The sequence below is a fragment of the Nannospalax galili genome, unplaced genomic scaffold (assembly GCF_000622305.1).
Source record: "Nannospalax galili isolate Female #2095 unplaced genomic scaffold, S.galili_v1.0 scaffold168, whole genome shotgun sequence".
Lineage (NCBI taxonomy): Eukaryota > Metazoa > Chordata > Mammalia > Rodentia > Spalacidae > Nannospalax > Nannospalax galili.
Window position 1 is genome coordinate 541,116 of NW_008357649.1, and position 23,390 is coordinate 564,505.

The following is a 23,390-nucleotide window of genomic DNA, read 5'->3' on the forward strand; positions in this document are numbered from 1 at the left end:
CCGCCTCTGGGGCGTGGCCTGGGCCCTCCGCAAGGCGCGAGGGGCGGGGTCTCGAGGCATAGAGCCTGCCCCGTCAGCCCAGTGCTGTTCCGCCCTAGGGCGTGGCCGGCGCTGCGGCGCGCTCGGGGGGCGGGGCCTCGCTTCAGGAAGTCGTCAGGCTGGTCAAGCGCTGTCCAGCCATAGGGCGTGGCCGGCCCTGTGGCGGGCTCAAGGGGCGGGGCCCCGGCCTCCAAAGAACCCCCGCCTCAGTCTGACGCCGCCACGCTCTCGGGGTGTGGCCTGGGTTCTGCGTGCGCTCAAGGGCGGGGCCTCCGTGTGCCAAAGTCGCATTGGAGCTTGGCCTTGAGTGACGTTAAGGACTTCTTCGTTGAGTCCGAGTCAAAGTCTGTGGGGTAGCCTCGGCTGCGGACAGCACTGATGACGTCAAACCCCCTCCACGCTTAGATTGACGCTACTGCGGCGACTTCTGACCAGCCGTTACCCCCTTTTATTTATCACCTAAGGCCTACCGTTCCTCTAAAGGTGTAGCTTATATAACCTAGTTAAAGAAAAGAACACGCAGATTCCTGGTCTCCTTGTACCTCGGTCCACCTTAATTGGCTCAGTCCTTCAGAACCACTCAAATCAAACCAAATAAAGCAATGTAATGACGTTGCACTTAAAAAACTTTCTGATGGCACTTCGTACTTTTTTTCTTCAGTACGCCGAGAGAACATTGTTTTGTACCCGAGTCTGAAGTGGAAAGCTCTGGCTAACACGGAATAACCGCACATCAATGCTTACTGCTCTAAATGTGTAATTAAAAAAAAATATTAAGTGTACAAGTGTATTGCCTGTATGTATGTGAGTGCATCCATGTCGTGCAATGCTGCGGAGGTCAGAAGAGGGTTTCGGATTCTCCTGGAACTGGAGTTAAGAATGGTTCCTAGCCTGTAGCTGCTTTGTGAGTGCTGGGAATCGAACGCGGATCCTCTGCAAGAGCAGACACTACTCTTAACCTCTGAACCATCTCTCCAGCCCCTCTAAATACGTAATTATTATGTAATGTGCAGACACAGTGGATGCACTCGGGAGTCAGTGTAGCACCTGCAGGCTGAGACAGGACAATGGCTGGTTCAAGGACATTAAGGTTTCCATGGTGAGGTCCAAGCCACCCTGGGCCTCAGAGCAAGAGCCTATGTTAAACCAGACAAAACAAACAAAAAGCTAAGACAAAAATAAAGATGTAATGGCGGAACATTACTTTTTTTAGTTTTCAGTGAACACAGAGCCAGGCTACAGTTACTTTCCTTTACACAATTAGTACACTCCTAATACAGAGGAGATGTGGCACTCTTCTTATGTTAAATGGAGAAACAAGGTGAATTATTTAATTCCATCCCACTTTCGCTTTTCGTATCTTCAGCTTTAAATATTCAAAGCTAAAGTCACAAAATTATGATTGTGCTTTTCCTGGGATTAAAAAGTATATGTATTTTTATTTTATGTGAGTGTTTAAATTTTTCCATTTAATTTTGATTATGTGTATATGTGTGTCTGTGTATGGGCATGTGCTGTGCCGGCGGAAGCCAGAGACGTCAGATCCCCACGAGATGGAGGTACAGGTGGCTGTGAGCTGTCTGACGTGGCTGCTGAGAATCGAACTCAGGTCCTCCGGAAGACCCATCACTGAGCCATCTCTTCCAGGCCCCCTCCTTGGGTCTTAAAATTATTTATCTTAGCATTAAAGTGATTTCGCCTTAGCAGCAACGCCCAGACGCCTCATCTTTGGAACCGGAATAAGAAACAGATTTTATTTGTGTACTTTTCTGTTTTGAAACAGGGTCTCATACACACCAGGATGGCCTGGAAACCCTTTTTGAGGTTGAGAATGACCTTGAGCTCCTGGCCTGTCTTCCTGCTTCCATCTCCAGAGTATTGAGATGTCACGCCAGGGATTAGGCCGTATTTAAAGAAAAGATAATAAAAAAAAATTTAAACTAAAAGAAACTTGCAAAAAGGAGACGAAATTCAGAGCGGCTCCGTAGCTGTTGCGCATGCGTGCCCGAGAGGGCTGCGGAGGCTTCCGGGATGGCAGCCAATCACGTTCCCGCCGCAGCCTCGGTGGCGGCATCTTCAACCCTAGCGGCTGAGGGCGGTCCCGCCCATCACGTTCCAGCGAGCCGGAGCCCGATGGGCTTGCGAGCCGCTGCGGTTGAGCTGCGGTGCCCGCCGGTGTGCAGGCGGGGGGCGGCGGCTGGGCGGCCTCATGAGCGCACGACAGAGAACTCTCTTCCAGACATGGGGCCCGAGCCTGGTCCTCGGCACCGACGCTCGGCGCTGCGGCTCGGGAGCGCAGCCGCCTCAGGGCCCCGAGAGCGGCCCGGCGGGTTCGTCTACCGCGGCGGAGGCGCGGCCGGAGGCGGACGACGAGGTGCTGCTGGTCGCAGTGTACGAGGCAGAGCGGCAGCTGCGTGTGGAGGACGGCGGCTTCTGCGCGGCCGCGGGCGCCCTGTGGATCTACCCCACCAATAGGCCGGTGCGCGACTACCAGCTGCGCATCTCGCGCAGCGCGCTGTTCTGCAACACCCTGGTGTGTTTGCCCACCGGGCTGGGCAAGACCTTTATCGCCGCTGTGGTCATGTACAACTTCTACCGCTGGTTCCCTTCGGGCAAGGTGGTTTTTATGGCACCCACGAAACCCTTGGTGACACAGCAGATGGAGGCTTGCTACCAGGTGATGGGTATTCCGCAGTCGCACATGGCTGAAATGACAGGTATCTGAGAAGAAGTAGTTTCGGGGGTGGGGGAGACGTGTTCAGGTGGAAAAATCCCCTAATACAGATATGCTCATCTTGCGTTCTTTTCCCAAAAATCTCTGTCGATAAGAAATCCGAGGCTCTTGCACAGACTTGCCTTTAGACAACATTCAGAGATGACTTGTAAACTGTCCCTGTTTTGAAGCAATGGGGGTTTGTGTACTGAACATGTTTCTTGGCATTCTTTCCAAGAAGGGCTTCCCAGTTGAAGAGTTTGCCTCTCTCCAGATATACTCTAGGAATTATCTAAGGACAGTGCATTTGCATTCTTAGAGAAGAGCCTGCTTTGACGTTTGGGCCACAGTCACAGCTCCTAAATGTAACATTTCAGTGACTTGTTAAATTATTCTTCTGTTAAGCAGACTACCAAAACATGAATGCGTTCCCAAAGTAGGCCAGACTGAAGTTTGGGGATCTTGACTGTTTTTTTTTTTTTTTTCTGGTATTTAAAAAAATTATTTTTATTTTTTTTATGTTTATGAGTGTGTTGCCTGCATGTGCATAAGTGCACCTGTGTTGTACAATGCAAGCAGAAGTTAGAAGAAGGTGTTGGATGTCCCTGGAACTAGAGTTACAGACGGTTGTTTGTAACCAACCATGTGGGTGCTGGGAATCAAACCTCCGTCCTATGCAAGAGCACCCAGTGCTCTTAACTGCTGAGTCATCTCTCCCGTATCTTTTTCTGGTATTTTGAGATAGGGTCTCACTGTATATCTTCCTGACTGGCCTGGAACTTGCTATGTAGAGCTGGCTGATCTTGAACTCACAGCTGTTCTCCTGCCTCATCTTCCGGAGTGCTGAGATTACAGACTTGCCTAGTGTACCCTTCTCAACTGTCACTATTATTTACAGGTTCTACTCAAGCTGTCAGCAGGAAGGAAACATGGAGCAGCAAGAGAGTCCTCTTCCTTACACCCCAGGTCATGGTAAACGACCTGACTAGAGGAGTTTGTCCTGCTGCTGATATACGATGTCTCGTGGTTGATGAAGCTCACAAGGCTCTTGGAAACTATGCTTATTGCCAGGTAATAATTTTGTTAATGGTATAATGCATGGATTATTAGGGAGCATTTAGGGGAGTAGTTATAGATCAGGGATGGGAAATATTGATAGCATTATTACAAAATACTTACATTTACTATGTCAGAAAAGATGGTGATAGGAAATCCTTCTCCGGGTCCATTCAGATCAGTCTCTCTGCTACCTTTTTAATCGTCCCCTTTTCCCCCAACTTTAGCAAGGCCATTAGTGACAGATGTGGATCTTGAGAGCCTGGTCTTAGTTGGGCAGTGATTGAAAGTAGAATGTAATGGTAAAATTTAGGAACTGTGATAACCAAAAGTTGGAAGTGGCTATGTAGTATCATTGTTTGGCCCCTGGGTAAGATAATAAACAGCTTTCGGAGACATAAGGAGTAAATCACATAGTTTATGTCACATAGGTAACAGTACCTTCTACTTGAGTACTCCAGAGAATAGAAGCAGTCTGACTTCTATTGTTGTAGAAGTCAGTCATCTCTTTATACTTAAGGAAAATGATTTTTTTCTTCTCTTTCCCTCTTCTATTAAGACTTTTTATCTTCCACTAAGGGCCAGGTCATGGAAGCATTTATTTTTTATTGTTTAGTTTTCTTTTCGTTTCTTTAGACAAACTCTTATTATGTAGCCCTGACTGGTCTGGAACTCCCTGTGTAGACGAGGCTGGCCTGGCAGTCAGAAATCTGTCTGTCTCTGCCTCCAAAGTGCTGGGATTAAAGGTGTGTTCCATTATGCTTCCTGGAGAATCAATGATATTGTGTCCTTATGGAAAGGGCCGAGAAGCTGGAGGCTGATGTCAACACAGATAAATGAACTCAGAACATTGTTTTCCTCAGATTGTTTTCTTCCAGGCTGAAGACTGGAAGGCTCTGTCACATGGCAGTCCTCTCAGAAAACGCCCCCAGAGACCCATAGGTGGGTTCCACCAATCCTAGATGTCTTTTAATTTAGTCACCAATTCCAACCATCATAAGTCCTTTGATACCCAATATCTCTTTATATCAAGCTTAAATTTCAAATAAAGAGAATAACTGTTGTATGGCTTTCCCTGGGAAGTGTATTCACCCCAGATAGAGAAGGCAATGACAGAGCAAAGAATCTATTCCACCCAAGTCCGGCTTGGTAAATGAGGGATTTGTGTTTTTTGTTGTTTTTTTTTTCTGATCTTTTTGAGACAGGGTCTCCCTGTAGCCCCCAGCTGTCCTAGAACTCACTATGTAGACCAGTCTGGCCTTGAACTCACAGAGATCCACCTACCTCTGCCTCTCGAGTACTGGGATTAAAGGCATGCACCACCACACCTGGCTGGGATTTGTATTTTATGATTAAAAGTCTGAGTGCAGTTTGTAGGGAATAAGAAATATAAGTATCATTAACAATGATATCTAAGATTTAAAAGAGCAGATTTGGGGTGGAAAGCTATTGAGTGGCCTTTGAACTGTGTTAAGTTTAGAGCTGTCTTTGTTGCTGTTGTTGTTGAGACAGGGTTTCCCTGTGTAACCCAGGTTGGCCTCTGACTTGGGATTCTTCTGCCTTAGCCTTCAGAATGCTGAGATTATAGCTCTACGCCATCACAGGCAGTGAGTTTGGAAGTATCTATAAAGAATGTAGCTGTGAATACCATTAGGTAGTAGGTAATAAGAAGTGTAGATCTCAGTGGGATTTTCAGCTGTAAATACAGACTTTGGGGATCATCAGAGTAGAGATAGTAGTTAAAACTAGTGATATTTAGTGGAAGTAGTGATATTAGGAAGAGAATACGGACTATGAATATAAGAGGAAAAGGAAAGTTTCGTTTAATTCAAAGACATGCATTTCACTGCCAGTTTGTGAATTTGCATTTTTCCTTGGAGATCTGAAGTATCATTATGTGTATCTCTGCATTGTCCTAGGAAGAATTATAATTTCTTACAGTTGATCTTTTTAGCTCTGTCTAGGAAATGGATACATTTATTTTGTTTTTGTTTTGTTTTGTTTTGTTTTGGCTTGGTTTGGTTTGGTTTGGTTTGGTTTAGTTTGTTTTGGTTTTGAGACAGGGTCTTATTATGTCATCCCAGATGGCCTGGAACTCACTATGTAACCCAGGTAGTCCTTGAACTCTTAGCATTCCTCCTACCTCAGGCTCCCAAGCGCTGGGACTCTAGCTATGAGCACCAAACCTGACTTTGACTTATTTGTCATGTGTAATAATGTTCATACACATGTAGCATGTACTTGTACATGTACTTGTGCATGTAACATATAATAACATTATTTCATACAGAACTGCCTGACTATTTGAAAGAACCCTTTGAATTCTGATTACCCTGTAGCAATTTTTTTTTTCTTGCAGTAGTAGGGATTGAATCTAGAGCCTCAGACTGTTAGACAGGCAGCATATTGCTGAACTTTATCCCCGCACTTCACCCTAATAATTTTTAAAAGATTTTTATTTTTAATTATGTGTATGTGTGTTTGGGTGTGTGATTGTGAGTACAGGTGCCTGAGGAAGCCAGAGACGTCAGATCCCCCAAGAGCTGGAGTTACAGATGGTTGTGAGCTAGCTGATGTGCTTGCTGGGAATTGAACCTTCGGTCCTCTGGAAGACCAGTATTTACTTTTAACCACTGAGCCATCTCTCCAGCCCACCCCAAATAATATTTATTTAAATTATTACTATTTTTTGTCTTTTTGAGACAGGATCTCCCTGTAGCCCCAGCTGACTTAGAACTCTGCTATGCAGACCAGGGTGCCCTTGAAATCACAGAGATCCACCTGTCTCTGCCCCCCAAGTGCTGGGACTAAAGGCGTGTGCCACCACACCTGGCTATTTTTAAAATATTTTTATTTATTTATTTATTTATTTATTTATTTATTATTTATTTATTATTTATTTATTTATTTATTTGAGACAGGGTCTTTCTATATAACTAATGCTAGCCTTGAACCTGTTCCAGTCCTCCTGTCTCAGTTTCCTGAGAACTGAAGTTGGAGCTGCCCACCATACCCAGCCTAAAAAGGCTTTTTAGAAGGACCAGTCTGGGACTAGAGAGATATAAGTGGTTAAGAGCACTTGTTGCTCTTCCAGAGGACCTAGGTTGGATTCCCAGCACTCACATGGTGGCTTACAACTACTTGCATGCATGTGATGAACATACATACACTAAGGAACACACACATACATATAAAATGAACTAAATCCAAATTAAAAACTAAAAAAGCACCAGTCCAGAAGGCGGTCTGTTGATGTCTTCCTTGCTGCATCCATGACTTTGATTTTGTTCTTCTATCATATCCAAGGATATCACTTCTAACACTAAGACAAAAATAGGAATGGTAATTGGTGATATTTCATCTTGCATCAGGGTTTTGGTTTTTGTGGTGCTTAAATGGAAACTAGGGCCTTGTATATACTAGGCAAGAACTTTACCACTGAGTTACATCCCCAGGCCTTTCATCCATTCTATTTTTCCCCTAGTTTGTGAGACAGATCTCACTCTGAAACTCATTTTGTAGCCAAGGCTAGTCTTGATTGATTTTCCTGTCTTAGCCTCCCAAGTGCTAAGATTACAGATATGTTCTACCATGTCCCACTTTTATCAATTTTTTATTTTATTTTATTTTATTTTTGGTCTTTTTGAGACAGGGTCTCCCTTGTAGCCCCAGCTGTCCTGGAACTCGCTATGTAGACCAGTTGGCCTTGAACTCACAGAGATCTGCCTGCCTCTGCCTTCTGAGTGTTGGGATTAAAGGCATGAGCCACCATGCCTGGTATCAATTCTTAATTAGAATAATTCTACTTAAGTCTGCCTTATGTGCAATGTTATGTCTTTATATGCAATGTGTATCATCTTTAAAATGCCATAAATGCTGTTTTGAGTATTAGTCAAGATTCTGCATGAGTCTCATTGAGCCTAAATCATTTGTTCATGGAATGATATGATTAGGGTCAGTTCGTTTACCAGAACAACAGCGTGGTATGTACCAACTGAGGAATCATAGTGGACTAGACAGAACAGCTTGTTTAACAGAACCACTGTTATTTTTAGAGTGAACAGACAGAATTAAATGACTTTTTTCTTTTTTGTTTTAAGGTTGTAAGGGAACTGGTCAAATATACAAATCACTTTAGAATCTTGGCTCTTAGTGCCACACCAGGTAGTGATATCAAGGTAAGTACAATGTCTATTGATTTCTGTGTAAGAAAAAAAATTTGAGGGGGGGGCTGAAGAGATGACTCAGCAGTTAAGAGCAGTTAAGGCTACTCATGCAGAGGACCTGGGTTTGATTCCCAGCACCCACATGGTGGCTAATAACTGTCCATAACTCCAGTTTCAGGGAATCAGAAGCCCTCTTCTGACCTTCTCAGGCACTGTACAACACAGGTGCACCTATGTACATGCAGGCAGTACACTCATGCACATAAAATAAAAATAATTTTTTTTTGAGACAGTGTCTCCCTGTAGCTCCAGTTAGCCTGGACCTCACTATGTAGATCAGGTTGGCCTTGAACTCAGAGAGATCTACCTGCTTCTGCCTCTGCCTCCCTAGTGCTGGGATTAAAGGCATGTGCCACCACTCCCAGCCTAATAATTTTTTTTAAAAAAGAAAATATATATTTTTATGTGGAACAGATTAATTTGCCATTTTAGTGTTTACCTAGTTTCATGTTAGGATTATAGCATTTCTGTACCTGCAGAAGTTTCTGTAAATTAGTAGCCTACCTCCTTTTACCTCCCCTTGCCCCCTTTCACCTCTTTTTTCCATTTTTTATGAGACATGTTGCCAAACAGGCCTTCAGCTTCTGGGCTCAGGGGATCTTTTCACTTTAGCCTCTTAGTTGGGACTGTGAAAGTAAGCCCCAACCGTGACTGGTGGTCCTGGAGATGGAACCAGCACTGTAAGCATGCTATGTAAGTGCTGTACTACTGAGCTCCATTCCCAGCCATCTTCTAGATCCTTATTTTGAGAGAAGGCCTTGCTCAGGCTCGTCTTAAGCTCATGTAGTTCAGGTGGACCTGAGCTTGTCATCCTCCTATCTTAGCCTCCTGAGTAGCTGGATCTGCAGGCCTGTACTCCCTTACCTGGCCATGAATATTTTTCTTTTAAGTCTTATTTTCAAATTCGTTTGGCATTGATAAACTTGGAAAACTTGAACTGTTTATGTCGTTCAACCTAGCTTCTCCTGATGTTAACATTTATATAACCATAAAATACAAATCATAATATTAAAATTGTTAAACTAGTAACTAACTTGCAGATCTTCTTTGAATTTCGCCAGTGTTCCACCAGCGTCTTTGTGCTCCAGGGTGTGGTCTAGGATCCCACATTCCATTCAGTTGACATGTCTTTTCTCACCCTTCCTGTCACAGTGCAGTGACCACAGTCCAAGCCTAAAGGGCTTGGGGACCCCGAGGGATAGAAATCAGGACGCAGGAGATGCAGAGGCTTGCGTACCAGTGCATGTTTATTGTGAACTAAAGCAAGCTTATATAGGAATCAGATCTGGAGTAACCAAGGAATAACTAAGGATACATCACTAAATAGAAGGTAGCTAAGGAATAACCAAGGACACATTATGTTTTTACCAAGAATACATTCAACTGAAACTCACACGTTTACAGTATCCAAGGTTTAGCTACATAATATTTATAATATCTTAGATATAAGGTGTACTGTTTGTGATTACTCTTAGCAACTACTGTAACTCAGTATTTCTATATAAAAACCAAGCTAACGGTGTTGAGAAACTCCGGTGTCCATAAACTGAACAGAACTCTTTGGTTATGTTTCCAAGACTGCCAATTAATCAGGAAAGCATAGCCTGTCAACTCAGACCGCAGAAGCAGAGAGCAGAAAAACTCCCAGGATGAAAGCATTCTTTCTCCAATGCTTAAGTCAAGGCAATCTGCCACAGCCTAATGCAGCAATGGCTGTGCCCATAATAATAGCTCCCAACACCTTCCAATCTGTTACAAATGCTCAGTCTTATTTTCCACCACCTCTATGCTTTTGAAGAGTAGGTGCCAATTATTTTGTAGAATATCACTCAGGTTGGGCTTGTCTGATACTTTTTGTGATGGAGTAATTGTATTTATTTTTGTAAGAATATCCTAGAAATGTGCTGCTAGATGAGGAAGAGCTGATCTCCCTAAAACAAGGAACTCTAGATAGGCTGACTAGATTCAGTGGATGGACAAACACTGGGGAATGGCTGGGGGTGCTGACAACACAACACAGTGGACAGTAACAGGGATGACAGAGTATATGGGCTCCAGTGGGGGGCCGGGGGGAGGCTATGGGAGGGTGCCATTTGGGAAGTAGGTATATAGATGAATAAGCTTGTTTGGGATGTTCTGTATGAAATACACACAAACAAAAAAAAATCAACAGATTAAAAAAATGAGTTATATTTGAGAAAGAAGTGTAAAAATTTGCTTCATATTTAATTAGTAGAGGTGAAAAACATTACCATTGACATCTACCTGATGACTTTATATCCATGCTCAGGTGCCAAGGATCTCAGAAAGTACCCAACTGTGACTAATAATAATCATATACATAGAGATTAGAGATGCATGTGCAAATGTCTGTTAGTAGCATTAAAAACGAGTTTTTCTGTATGAAACAGTATAGTTTAAAATGAAATGGAGTTCTTTTTTAAAGGTTAAAACCTCATTCGATTTTATGTCTTACAGGGTTTATACTGAGTTCAATATTGTATAACTGTGTTACTTCAACTGTGAACCTAAAAATTTACAGCCATAAGAGATGCATCTTTGCTCTGGAAATTGTTATTGAATATGTTAATGCTATAATGAAATGCTTCTTCTAATCATATGATTATTATATGGTTATATATAATAAATTTAAAAAAAAGAATATCCTAGAAATGAAGCAGAACGTTTCGCCACATAGCCTAGGAGGGAGTCAATGCTGCTGATTGGTCTTATTTCTGATGCTGATGATTTTGAATTAAGATGATGTATTCTAGGCTTTTCCATTGTAAAATTACTTTTTCTTTTTGAGACTGGGTCTCACTCTATAGCCCTAGCTGGCTTGGAACTCATATAGACGAGGCTGGCCCTGAACTCACAGAGATCCACCTGACTCTGCTTCCCATTACTAAGATTAAAGGCTGTCCCCCACACCCAGCCTTGTAAAATTACTTTTCACCTATGTAATAAATAACTATCTTGTGGAGTAGCACTGACTGGCTTAGAACAGGGTCTCATATTGTCTGGGGTGGTCTTGAACTCAGTCTATAGCTGATGATGACCTTGAACTCTTGGGTCTCCTGCGTCCACCTCCCAAATGCTGGGATTATAGATGTGCAACACCAGGCCCATTTTTGTGCTTTGTGCTAATGAACCCAGGGTTTCATGCACACTAGGCAGACACTCTTCCAAGGAGCTATAATCCCTAGCTCACTTTTACGTTCATAATGTGAACTCTTCTGTAATGAAGACCTATGCTTTCTCAAAACCCTACTTATTCATTCCTGTGTATCCATGCACTGATGAATATTTATTGTTTTTTGGACTAAATCCAGCACTATCGTTATCAGCTTTATGTCAGATTGTCCCTGCTCTGCCCACTGGGAATTTCTTTCTTTAGGCATTTTTATTCTCCATAGCACAGTAACTAAAAGAAAAAAGTATTTATGTATATCCTTTGTAATAATGTACTGTAATTTTATATTGCACTTTTGTTTTTTTAATTTTATTTTTTATTGACTTTCTGAGATTTTCATACAATATAGTTTGGTGGTATTTAGATCTCCTTCCCTATCCACACATCCCTCCACTGCCCCCACCCAATTTAATGTACTCTCATATACATATATAATACAACCTATAGAGTCTGATTTGTGTCCCCAAATGTCCTTCAGTGTGGGTCTATTTACTGGGCTCACCAAGAATCCCATCCTTGTAAGATACTGCTTCTCCCCCTCCCAGCAGCCATCAATTGCTAGAAGTTCATTTGGTTGGGCTGAGATTTCTTACCCACTTCCTAGTGTCTATGCTGGAATTTTTATCTGGTCTGAGTTTGCTAGGTCTTGTGTATGCTGTCACCACTGCTGTGAGTTCATGAGTAACCGACCGTTTGGAAGACTGTTTCCTTGTGGCCATCCACCCCCTCTGACTCTCAAAATCTTTCTGCTTCCTCTTCGGCAATGATCCCTGAGCCTTAGGAGGCAGAGGTTTGAAGGAGCTGACCTAATCAGGGATAAACTCTCTGTGGCCTCTTGTCCTTTGCACATTGGCCAATTGTGGGTTTTTCTGTTAATCACCATCGCTGCATAAGGAAACTTGTCAGGTGAAAGCTGAGCGATGCATTCATCCTATGTAGGGGTTGCCTTGAAGATGTGTCACTTAGGGTTAAGTGTCTCAGAGATACTTCTTCTCTGTATTTGACCAGTTCTGGAACTCTGTAATAGCTTACAAGGTACACTTGTCACAGCTAGTTGGGCACTCTTGGGGACCCTCAGCAGGATGGGGCCAAAGCCCAAGGAGAGGCCATGGGAACAGGATGGACTGGTTCTTAAGAAGGCCTGAGCTCTGGAGCAGCTGAATTGGAGATGGTCCCAAAGCAGGAGGATGGGCATGGCTGTATCTGGCTAACGCCCCCACTGGGAATTTCTGAGATGGCTCCTGTGTCCTTTAGACATGCACTACCACATCACCTGTTTTGGTTTGGTTTGGATTTTTTATTTTCAAGCTACTTCCTAACTGTGGCCTCACAAGATATGTTATGCTTATTTAGTATTTTCCTGTTGTAACCATGGGATCAACCATTTCTCCAGGGAGTTGTGGATAATAGTAAAAATGTAGACTTTTTTTCCTTGGTGCTGGTGACTGAGCCAGGGCTTCAGCATGATAAGCATTCAGTCTACCACTTGAACTGTACCCCAGCCTGGAGATCAGGTACTGAGTGCCATTCCATTGGGTCCTGATTTTAATAGCTCTGAATGCTCTTCATCTGTAGATGCTTTCTGGGGTGGTTTTAGTCTCTCTTTTTTTTAATTCTTTGAGAATTTCATACTCTGTACATAGTCTCTTATTTCCTTCCTTCTGCTATGCAGCCTGTGTAGTCCAGAGATCCACCTGCCTTGGGAATTAGAGGCATGGACCACCACAGTCGGCTTTTTTTTTGGTCTGTTTTTGAGACTGGGTCTCCTTGTAGCCGGGACTGGCCTGGAGCTCACTACTTAGACCAGGCTGACCTTCAACTCAGAGATCCCTCCTGCTTCTGCCTCTTCCTTATTCGTATTTAAGCATGCTTAATTGTTTTCAGTTAGCTGTTAAATCTCTACTTAAATATTTTCTTTCAGCCAGGAACTGTGGTACACGCCTTTGATTTCAGCACTCTGGAGCCTGAGGCAGTAGAATCTCTGTGAGACTGAGGCCATCCTGGTCTATGTAGTGAGCTGGGGCTACAGGGAGATCATGTCTCAAAACAAAACCAAAGAAAACAAACTTCTTCTAAAAGATGTATTTTAACTATCAAAAGACAGCCTTACTTGTTATTTTTTTTATTTTCTTTGTATTGTTTGTGTGTGTGTGTGTATGTGTGTATGTGTGTGTATGTATATGTGTATGAGTGTGTATGCATGAGTGTGTGAGTGGTATACATGATGTATGTACATGTGTTTGGGGGGGTGTATATGATTGTGTACCTTTGAGTGTATGTATGAGTGTGGGTGTGCATGTACACACGTGAGTAGTGTATGTGGTGTATACATATGTGTGTGCATGCCCATATGAGTGGTGTATGTGGTTTATGCACATGCAGGTGGGGGATATGCCTGCCTGTGCTCAAATGTAGACACCAGAGGATGTCAGGTATCCAATTTTGTCACATCATCCTCTTCCTATTCTTTTAAGACAGGGTCTATCTCTGAACCTGGAGTTAGGCTGGGAACCAGAAAGTCCCAAGGATCCCCCTGTCTAGATCCCCAGTACTGGGGTGCATGTGTGGTCACATTGAGCTTGTTTTTGTTGTGCATACTGGGATCCCAACTCAGTACTCACACTTACACAGCATGTGATCTTACTGCCTCAGCCTCACCAGTTATAGGCCTGCTACTTTAGATACTCTTTCTATATGGGCTTGCCTTTTATATATATTTAATTATATGAATTTAAAGTGCTTCCTTCAAGATTTTGCTGTTAGTTCTTGAACCAAAGAAATTTATGGTCATATTGATTGATTCGTAGGCTGTGCAACAGGTTATTACTAACCTACTCATTGGGAAGATAGAGCTTTGTTCGGAAGATTCTCCAGATATTTTGCCATATTCGCATGAAAGACGAGTTGAAAAGATCATTGTTCCCCTTGGTAAAGAGCTTGTAGCCATCCAAAAAACATATGTCCAGGTAAGCAATTTCTATCAGTTTTGGGGTTTTGATAAATGAACTGGTAATATAATTATTTCAGTTAAAATATAGTAGAGTGTATATACAGTATTTCATTTTATATAATAGATTGAAAAAAGTCTTAATTAATCCCAGCACTCTGGAGGCAGAGGCAGGCGGATCTCTGTGAGATTGAGGCCAGCCTGGTCTACGTAGGCTAGCTGGGGCTACAGAGAGACCCTATCTCAGAAACTGCCCCCACCAAAAAAAAAATCTTTGAGATCAGCTCTATTTTTATACTAATTTTTTTATTTACATAAGATGGACCATTTGTAAAATAATAGCCTTAAAATGGGTATGGTGGAGTTCAGATTACAGGTATCTGCCTCCATGCCTGGACAGGAACAATTGCCCAGATGACTCTAACCTTTTTTTTTTGAACCCAAGGAGACAGGCTTTCATTATATAATCTAGGCTGGACTTGAATTTACAGTCCTCTTGACTCAGCCTCCTGAGTATTAAAATTACAGGAATTCAGCTGGGAGTGGTGGCACACGCCTTTAATCCCAGCACTGGGAGGCCAAGGCAGGCAGATATCTGTGAGTTCAAGGCCAGCCTGGTCTACGTAGTAAGTTCCAGGCCTTCTGGGGCCATAGTAGGGAGACTCTGTCTCAAAAAGACCAAAATAAATGAATAAGTAAATAAATAAAATAAAAATAAATTCACCATGCTATAGGAATGGGCCATGACACCTGGCAGTTTTATATGTGTGTGTGTGTACACATGTGTACAGGCATGTGCACGTGAGTACAGGTGCTGGAAGAGGCTAGAGACATCATCTTCTGGAGCTGGACTTACAAGTGGTTGAGAAACCACCTGATTTGGGTACTGGGAATTGAACTTTGGTTCTCTGGAAGAGTAGTACATACTCTTAACTGCTGAGCCATCTATCCAGCTCCAATTTAATCCCTTTTAGTGAACCTGTGAATAATAGTATGAAACACACACACACACATACATACATATATATGTGTGTGTGTGTGTGTGTGTGTGTGTGTGTATATATATATATATAGCATCCTGCACAAAACATGACTCCTTGGATTTTCACAAAGTGAGCACATCTCTAATATACCCAAATTCAGGCAAAAGTTTCTTTATCATATGCTTACAATAGAGTTCTCAAATGGAAGTGATTTTTCCCACCTGGTGACATCTGGCAATGTCTTGACCCTTTTTTTGAAGTTTTAACTGGGAGCAAGGGGCGAAGAAGAAAAAGGACCTGGTGTAGAGTTGCTGCTGATAGAAGTGTATACATACCAAGAAGTGACTCAGCAGCATGCCGTGGACAGAACAGCCACCCCATAACAAGGAATTAATTCTCTGGCCCACTTATCAATATGCCACTGTTGTAGCTGTTGAGAAACTGCTAGAGCCTTAACTTTGAGTGGGAATTTGGAGGCTGCATGTTGTCTGTCTGTACTTTATAACTACTCTCACCATTGATGATCAGCATGATTTCAAATCTTCATTGTCATGGATTCAAAAGATTTTTTTTTTTTTTTTGGTACTTCTCCCATTGAGAGATGGGATAAAATTTGCTCTATGTGTTTAAAAATTAATTAAAAAAATAATTTCAGAGTAAACTTTATTAAATATAGAACTCTTAATATATGACAGAATCACTGTATTTGAGAAAGAAATTTTTTTAACCTTAAAAATAAAACCTTATTCACTATTTTTATTTTGTGTATGAGTGTATTGCCTGCATGTAGGTAAGTGTACCCATGTCCTGCAATGCCAGAGGAGCGCAGAAGAGGCTGTCGGATCCCCTGGGACTGGAGTTATGGACAGTTGTTAGCTCCTATGTGGGTTCTGGGATTCGAACCCAGGTCTTCTGTAAGAACAACCAGTGTTCTTAACCTCTGAGCTGTCTCTGCAGCCTCGAAAAAGAACTTTAAAGAAAGCTTGAACTAAATTTCTTTTGAATTTGCAGATCTTGGAAACATTTGCAAGTTCATTGATTGAGAAGAATGTTTTAATGAGAAGGGATATCCCCAGCCTAACAAAATACCAGATAATTCTGGCAAGAGATCAGTTTAGGAAAAACCCATCTCCAAATATTAAGGTAGGTATTTGTTTCTTTTTTACTTTTTTAGTATTTTCTTATTTATTATTTTTATTTTTTATGTGTATGAGTGTATTGTCTTCATGTGTGTAAGTGCACCTGTGTCATGCAATGCCTGTGGCAGTTAGAGGAGGGTGTCGGAGGCCCTGTAACTGGAGTTACAGACAGTTGTTAGCCACCATGTGGGTGCTGTAAATTGAACCCGAGTCCTCTGCAAGAGCAGTCAGTGCTGTTAACCACTGGACCATCTTTCAAGTCCTGCTTTTTGTTTTTTTTAAGACAGGGTCTCACTGTGTACCCCTGGCTGGCTTGGCATTCACTCTGTAGACCAGGATGGCCTTGAACTCAGAAATCCACTTGCCTCTGCCTTCCAAGTAGTGGTAAGTATTTTAAAATAAATTTTACTTACATACCAATTTTCAAATGATAGCCTGGGATAAATATAAATGATGATTTATCAGGTATATATTAGTTCATTAAGAATTTACATATGGGCTGCCAGGTATGGTGGCACACACCTTTAACCCCAGCACTTGGGAGGCAGAGGCAGGCAGATCGCTGAGAGTTCAAGGCCAGCTTGGTCTACATAGCAAGTTCTAGGTCAGCTGGGGCTGCAGGGAGACCCTGTCTCAAAAAGATTAAAAACAAAAAAAATTTACATATGGGGGCTGGAGAAGTGGCTCAGGGGTTAAGAGTGCTTGCTGCTCTTCCAGAGGACCTGTGTTTGGTGTCCAGCACACTCATCAGGAGGCTCACAACCACCTGTAACTCCAGCTTCAGGGAATCTGATGCCCTCTTCTGGCCCCTGTCGGCACTGCACTCACACAAACACGTGTAATATATATAATTACATGTGTATCCATGTAATTAAAAATAATTATTAAGAATTTATATATGATTTATGACAAACATGGTAGCTCACACTTGTAATTCTAGCACTTGGGAAGCTGAGGTGGGAGGATTGCTGCAAATTGAAGGCCAGTCTGGGTTACACTGTGAGACTCTATCTCAAAGCAAGGGTGTAGGGGTCTGGCTGGTGGCTCTCTGAGAAAGTGCTTGCCACCAAGCCTGATGACTTGAATTTAGTCATTGGGACCCACATGGTAGAAGGAAAGAACTTGCAGATGTTGTCCTCTGACCTTCATGTGCGTGCTTGGTACATGTGTGTCCATAAATACAAACATGCATAAAGTAAACAAATGTAATAAAAAATGTTAAAGGAATTTAGTTATGATTTATATGGTTTATAAAAATGTAACAAAATCTTGCAAAAATATAGTTTACTGATTTGAGTTAAATTTATGTTTTAAAGTTTGTTTTAATTTGTGTGTGTGTGTGTGTGTGTGTGTGTGTGTGTGTGTGTATACTCCTATGCGTGTGCACACATGGTGTACACATGCCATGGTGCTCCTGTGGAGGTCAGAGGAGTGCTTTTGGGAGTCAGTTCTCTCCTTCCACCATGTTGAGGAAGGGTCTTTTGTGTTGCATCTGCTGCTTCACTGTGTGCCCAGGGCTGCCGGCCCACAAGCTTGATTTTGCTGTCTCCATTGCCCATTGTGCAGTAGGAGTGCTAGGATTATAGATGTGCGCCACCATATTTGGCCTTTTTATTTTTATTTATTTTTTTGAGATAGGGTCTTACTATGTAGTCCTGGCAAGCCTAGAACTTGCTATGTAGACCAGGCTAGCCTTGAACTCACAGAAATTCGCCTGCCTCTGCCTCAGGAAATACTCAGTTCAATCTGGCTTCTTATGTGGGTTCTAGCACTGACTAAATTGTGAGACTTGTGTGGCTAGTGCCTTTACCTGCTGAGCCATCTCCCCAGCCCTTGTGTTTTGCCTTTTAATAAATGGTCTTTTAGTCCATTTATATTTTGTAATAGCATAGAATCATGAAAGAGTAGATTCTAACATTTAAATTTATAATATTTAGTCTGATTATTGATACCAGCAGCCAGACAAAGCATTATAGCAAGCTTTAAAAAAACTTTAAATTACATTTATTTATTTATAGTTCTGTGTGTTTGTGTGTGAGCACTCATATGCCATGGCACATCTGTGGAGGTCAGAGGACAACTTGTGAGAGTTAGTTCTTTTTTCCCACCATGTGGATTGAAATCAGGCCGTTAGTCTTGATGGTAAGCACCTTTACTTGCCGAGCCATTTTGGTAGCCCACAACCTTCTTGTTTTTAAATTTATTATTTTTATTTTATGTGTATGAGTGTTATGCTTGCATGTATGTGAATGCACCCATATCATGCAATACCCATGGAGGTCAGAAGAGGGCATCAGGTCCCCTGGAACTGGAGTGATGAACAGTTGCTAGCTACCATGTGGGTACTGGGAATCGAACCACAGTCCTCTGCAAAAGCATCCAGTACTGTTAACTGCTGAGCCATCTCTCCAGCCCCTTATTTTTAATTTTTATTAGAAAAATAGTAGGTGGATGAACTTACAGCAGTTATGACAGCATGTACAAGACCCTTGCAAACAGTCAGTCAAAAACTAAGCATAGAACTCGGGAAATGAGCAAGAAACCCCAGCCTTAGCTAAGGGACTATTGGCAGCTGATCACTGCTGTGTGAGGGAGCGTTGGTCTTCTTAAGAGTTATGCTAGCTAGACTGACCAGGCTCTAGTGGATAAACTCACACCAGTGGAGATCTGGGGACACAAACTTGACTCGATAGGTCTAATGTATATGACAAAACGCATGAAATTGTGTGGGGGGACTATGGGGGATTGTATATAGGGGGAAGGTCTAAATATGATTAAGATGTATGAAATGCACAATAATAAATATATGTAGAGAGAGAGAAAAAAGAAAAATAATAGGTGGATAGGAAAATAACTAGAGTCTAGGTCCAAAGTCAGAAGAGATGTGTACCATACAAACAAGCTCTGAGTCATTCTTTGAACTGAGAAGGAACCTTTGGGTAAAAGGACAGAGCTAACTGAAAAGAGACATATAGAAGACAGTGACCAAGCCAATCTGACTGAGATAGAGGATTGGGAAAGCCAGATGTGATTGCTAATCTACGTGTGACTGCATGGGAGTAGCTTTAACTGTTGTGCCAAGAAATACAGTTTTTATTTTTCAGTGTCCAGGGGACCACTACAGGAGCCTTCCCTGGGAAATTTCAGTATATTATACAGATAGTTAAGCTGGCCATAGTGACTCATACCTAAAATCCTAACACTGGTGAGGTTTGGACAGGAAGGTCAGGAATTCACAGCCAACCTCGGCTACATAGTTAGAAGCTGGCCTGGGCGGCTACCAAAAATCCTATAAAAAAAAAAAAAAAAAAAGAAAAAACCCAATGTTTTGATAACGAAGCTTTAATTTCTGCTAAGAATTAAATGCTTGTTGAAATTTTAAATAGTAAACAAAGACCTGTTGAACTTGATCTTACTGTTGAGAGTTTATATTTTACAGAGAGTTACGGGAATATTTCAAATGATAGTCGTTAATGTTAAATGCTACTGAAACTGCAAAGTAGAAGTTTTAGTTGGGCATGGTAGCACCTAACTATAGTCCAATCATTTGGGAAGTGGAAGCAGGAAGATCAGGAGTTTTTAAAGCTAGCCTGGGCTATGTGAGATCCTGTCTGGGGGAAAAAAAAATAGAAGATTTAAATTGGACATGGCGGTCCTTGCCTATAATTTCAGCCCTGGGGCAGGCAGAGTTGGAGGGCCTGAGAGTTCTAGGCAGCCTAGGTTTTTGTTTGGGGTTGGGGGAGCTGTCTCAAAAACAACTTAGATGTCTGGATAGATAGAATGAAGGAAGGAAGGAAGGAAATGGTATTCTTTATCTCAAGTACAGGAAAATAAAACATTCTCAGGTCTTTTAAAGCTCTCTTATGGATACGCCTTTTCTCATCTGTAAAGTGATCATAACAGCACCTGTCTTTTAGGTGTTAAGATTAAATGAGTTTGTTGAAGTAATATACTTGGAACACTGGCTTAGTGCCCAGTGTTAGTATTGTGACGTGTTACTTGATGTTACATGCTCTTGTTAAACACGCTATATACAAATGTTTGTCCTAACCGGGTGTGGTGGCACATTATCAATAATCCCAGCATTCAATAGACTGGAAGATTGCTATGAGTTTAAGGCCAGCTGGGGCTACATCGGATGTCCCTATCACACACAGAAAAACCTAAGAAAACAAAAACTTATGTCCTTCATGAGGATAAGTTTATATCCAATTTTTTCTTTTCCATTACATTTCATATAGTTGCCTCAGTACTTAACCTGTGGTAGGTATTTATTAATAGTTTTGACAAGACACATGAATCCATATATTGCTAATAATTTACCTATAAAGAAAAATAAATATTTGTTTCCTGGTGACTTTTTTAAAAAACGTGATTGGTTTCATATGGAAACTACACTGACCTTTTTCCATAGCCACATATGTGGTGTGTTATAATGCATATGTGGTGTGTTTTAACAGGCCATTAGTAGAACCAACAAGTCAGTGTAAGGAGTGGTTCTGATCATCTGAGCTCTGCTGTGTTACACCAGCATTAGCTAGAGTATGCATCTCCATCTTCTCCTCTGGTGAAGTTTGACGTGTGTTTCTTCCAGGGAATACAGCAAGGCGTGATTGAGGGGGAGTTTGCCATTTGTATTAGTTTATATCACGGTTTTGAGTTACTGCAGCAAATGGGAATGAGATCATTGTATTTCTTCCTTTCTGGAATTATGGATGGAACTAAAGGTGAGTTATATGAAATTGTTTAAAGAAATGCTGACATGTATTATTGTGCTTAGAGACACTGAGCAGTTTGAATTAACCTATCTTGAGTTAACTTAAAATGCTTTATTTTTATTTTTTGATAGTTTGCTACAAAATAATGCATTTTTATGGTTAAACTGGAAAAAATGGTTAGTTTTCATGTTAAATTTTGAGAATTTTGCCTTCATTCCTAAAGTTCAATTTCTTTTTAATGAATAATAAATATTGGTAAATATTGATAAATATAATAAATATTGATAAATAAATATTGATTTGTTCTTGTGTATTTGTAAAACCTTTTAATAATTTCTGAAGGAATGACACGGGCAAAAAATGCACTTAACCGAAATGAGGACTTCATGAAACTCTATAATCACCTGGAGAGTCTGTTTGTACACGTGCATGGCACTTCAGCAAGCGATGGCCCTGCCTGCCAAAGAGGTCTGCTTTTTCATTTACAATTATGTATTGTTTTAACTGAGCATGGTGGTGGCTTCTTGGGAGGCCAAGGCAGGAAAATTACTTCAGGTCAGGAGTTTCAGACCAGCCTGGGCAGCATAGCAAAACCCCTCACAAAAAATAAGTAGTAAGTACAATTCTGTTGTTTTCCTTTACTAAGATTAATTTTGAGACTGTTCTCCACCGATACTCATATCTGGCTATACTTTCTACCATTTGTGTAACAACAGACCTGTTAAATGCATATTTTTATGTTCAGTGCATTAGGGTGTTAGGATTAATGTGTGACTTTTTTATAAACTTAATAGGCTTTATACACATATGTCTCTCTCTGTGTGTGTGTATGTGTGTGTGTGTGATACATATGTCAGCAATAGTTACCAGTAGTGAAAATTCTCAGAACTATAAAACACTGATCTGTAGTTTAATTTAAAATGTACTTTTCCCCCCTTTTGCTTTGCTGCTGATTCTCATTTGAATTCTCTCTCAGAATGAAATTTTTATGAAAGTTAAGGATTTTTTTGTTTGTATTTATATACCATCTAGATGATACTTACTGTTGAAAAACACCAAAAAAGGTTTCAGGGTTTGGTTTTGTTGAGACAGAATCTCATGTAGCCAAGGGTAGCCTTGAGTACTGTCTGTAGTTGAGGCTGTCCTTGAATTCCTACTTCCTCTGCCTCTACCGCTCTAGTACAGGGATTACAGATATGTCCCAACACACCTGGCTGAAAAAAAGTAAGTCTTTAACATGTGTGTTTTCTTTTTTGAAATTTATTTTAATTAGTTTTAATTATATGTGTGTATATGTGTCTGTGGGTGAGTATGTACACATGAGTGTGGGTGCCCATGGAGGCCAGAGGTGTTGGATGCTCGTGGAGCTGATGTTACATGCAGTTGTGAGCTACCTGAGGTAAGTGTTGGGAACCAAACTTGGGTCTTCTGGTAGAACAGTGCATACTCCTAACCTCTGAGCCCTCTTTCTAGCTCTCACGTGTGTATTTTCAAAAAAGTTAATATAAATTAAGATAATTGATACAGAAAAACATAGAAAAAAATGTTTGTTTCTCCCCCCCCCCCAGGAGATAAAGAGAAAACATTTGTCTATAGTCATCCAAAGTTAAAGAAATTGGAAGAAGTTGTAGTTGAACATTTCAAGTCATGGAATGGTAGGTAATATTAGTTTCCAGAAAGGTCATTATTGAAAGAACTAAAACTTTGGCCCACTAGTTTGTGCTAACACAAATGGAGAAGTGGAATTCTAACTACTATGGAAAATGATATGAAAAAGCTGAGAGAAATGGAATTGGAGAGAATTGGATGGTTAAGAGGAAGAGAAATGATGGGGATGCTAAAAATAAGGTGAAAGTTAGTTTTGGGTGATATAAGAGAAACAGATCATCAAACAATGTATAATATAGTGACTGGGAAAAGTAAAGCAGGGAGAAAGAAAAGGTCATAGAGGCATGCTGGTTTTATCATGCTTAAAGTAGCCAGTGTGTGGAGAGAGCACTGAGTTGATCCTTGATGGGAACTAGGTAGCAAACCTGGTGGATTTTTCTGGGGGGTGATCATTCCAAGCAGGGAATGTTGCAGATTCGAAGGTCCTGAGGCAGTAGGCTACTTGACAGGATTAGGGATCAGAGACCAGACCAGTTGGCTAGAATAGTGTGAATGAGGGTAAGAGCTATACAGATGAGAACAACCAGAGGTCTCAAAAGACTTCTCCAGACTTTGGCTTTTAATTTATAGATGTTTGTTCTTTTTGAATCCATTGTGGTGATAGGTGTGTGAGTGTAACTGGCCTGTAACCATTCCATGATGTATGTACACCTCAAAACATGGTTATCTACTATATATATAAATATATATATGTATGTATACATATAC

General features: G+C 41.4%; 1 protein-coding gene across 2 annotated transcripts in view; it reads left to right on the forward strand.

The window, feature by feature from the left end:
• The first annotated feature begins 2,115 nt into the window (after window positions 1-2,115).
• The window catches only part of Fancm (FA complementation group M), a 67,918-nt gene continuing 46,643 nt past the window's right edge, over window positions 2,116-23,390 (forward strand). Inside the window, exons 1-8 of one of the 2 annotated variants that reach the window (XM_008855544.3) lie at window positions 2,116-2,756; window positions 3,651-3,823; window positions 7,909-7,986; window positions 14,035-14,193; window positions 16,169-16,300; window positions 20,891-21,023; window positions 21,357-21,482; window positions 22,583-22,669. In XM_008855544.3, the coding sequence (XP_008853766.1) occupies window positions 2,249-2,756; window positions 3,651-3,823; window positions 7,909-7,986; window positions 14,035-14,193; window positions 16,169-16,300; window positions 20,891-21,023; window positions 21,357-21,482; window positions 22,583-22,669 (1,396 nt within the window). In that variant the 5' untranslated portion in view covers window positions 2,116-2,248. The remainder of the gene's footprint in view (window positions 2,757-3,650; window positions 3,824-7,908; window positions 7,987-14,034; window positions 14,194-16,168; window positions 16,301-20,890; window positions 21,024-21,356; window positions 21,483-22,582; window positions 22,670-23,390) is intronic. The other variant, XM_029557429.1, reaches the window with a different exon arrangement.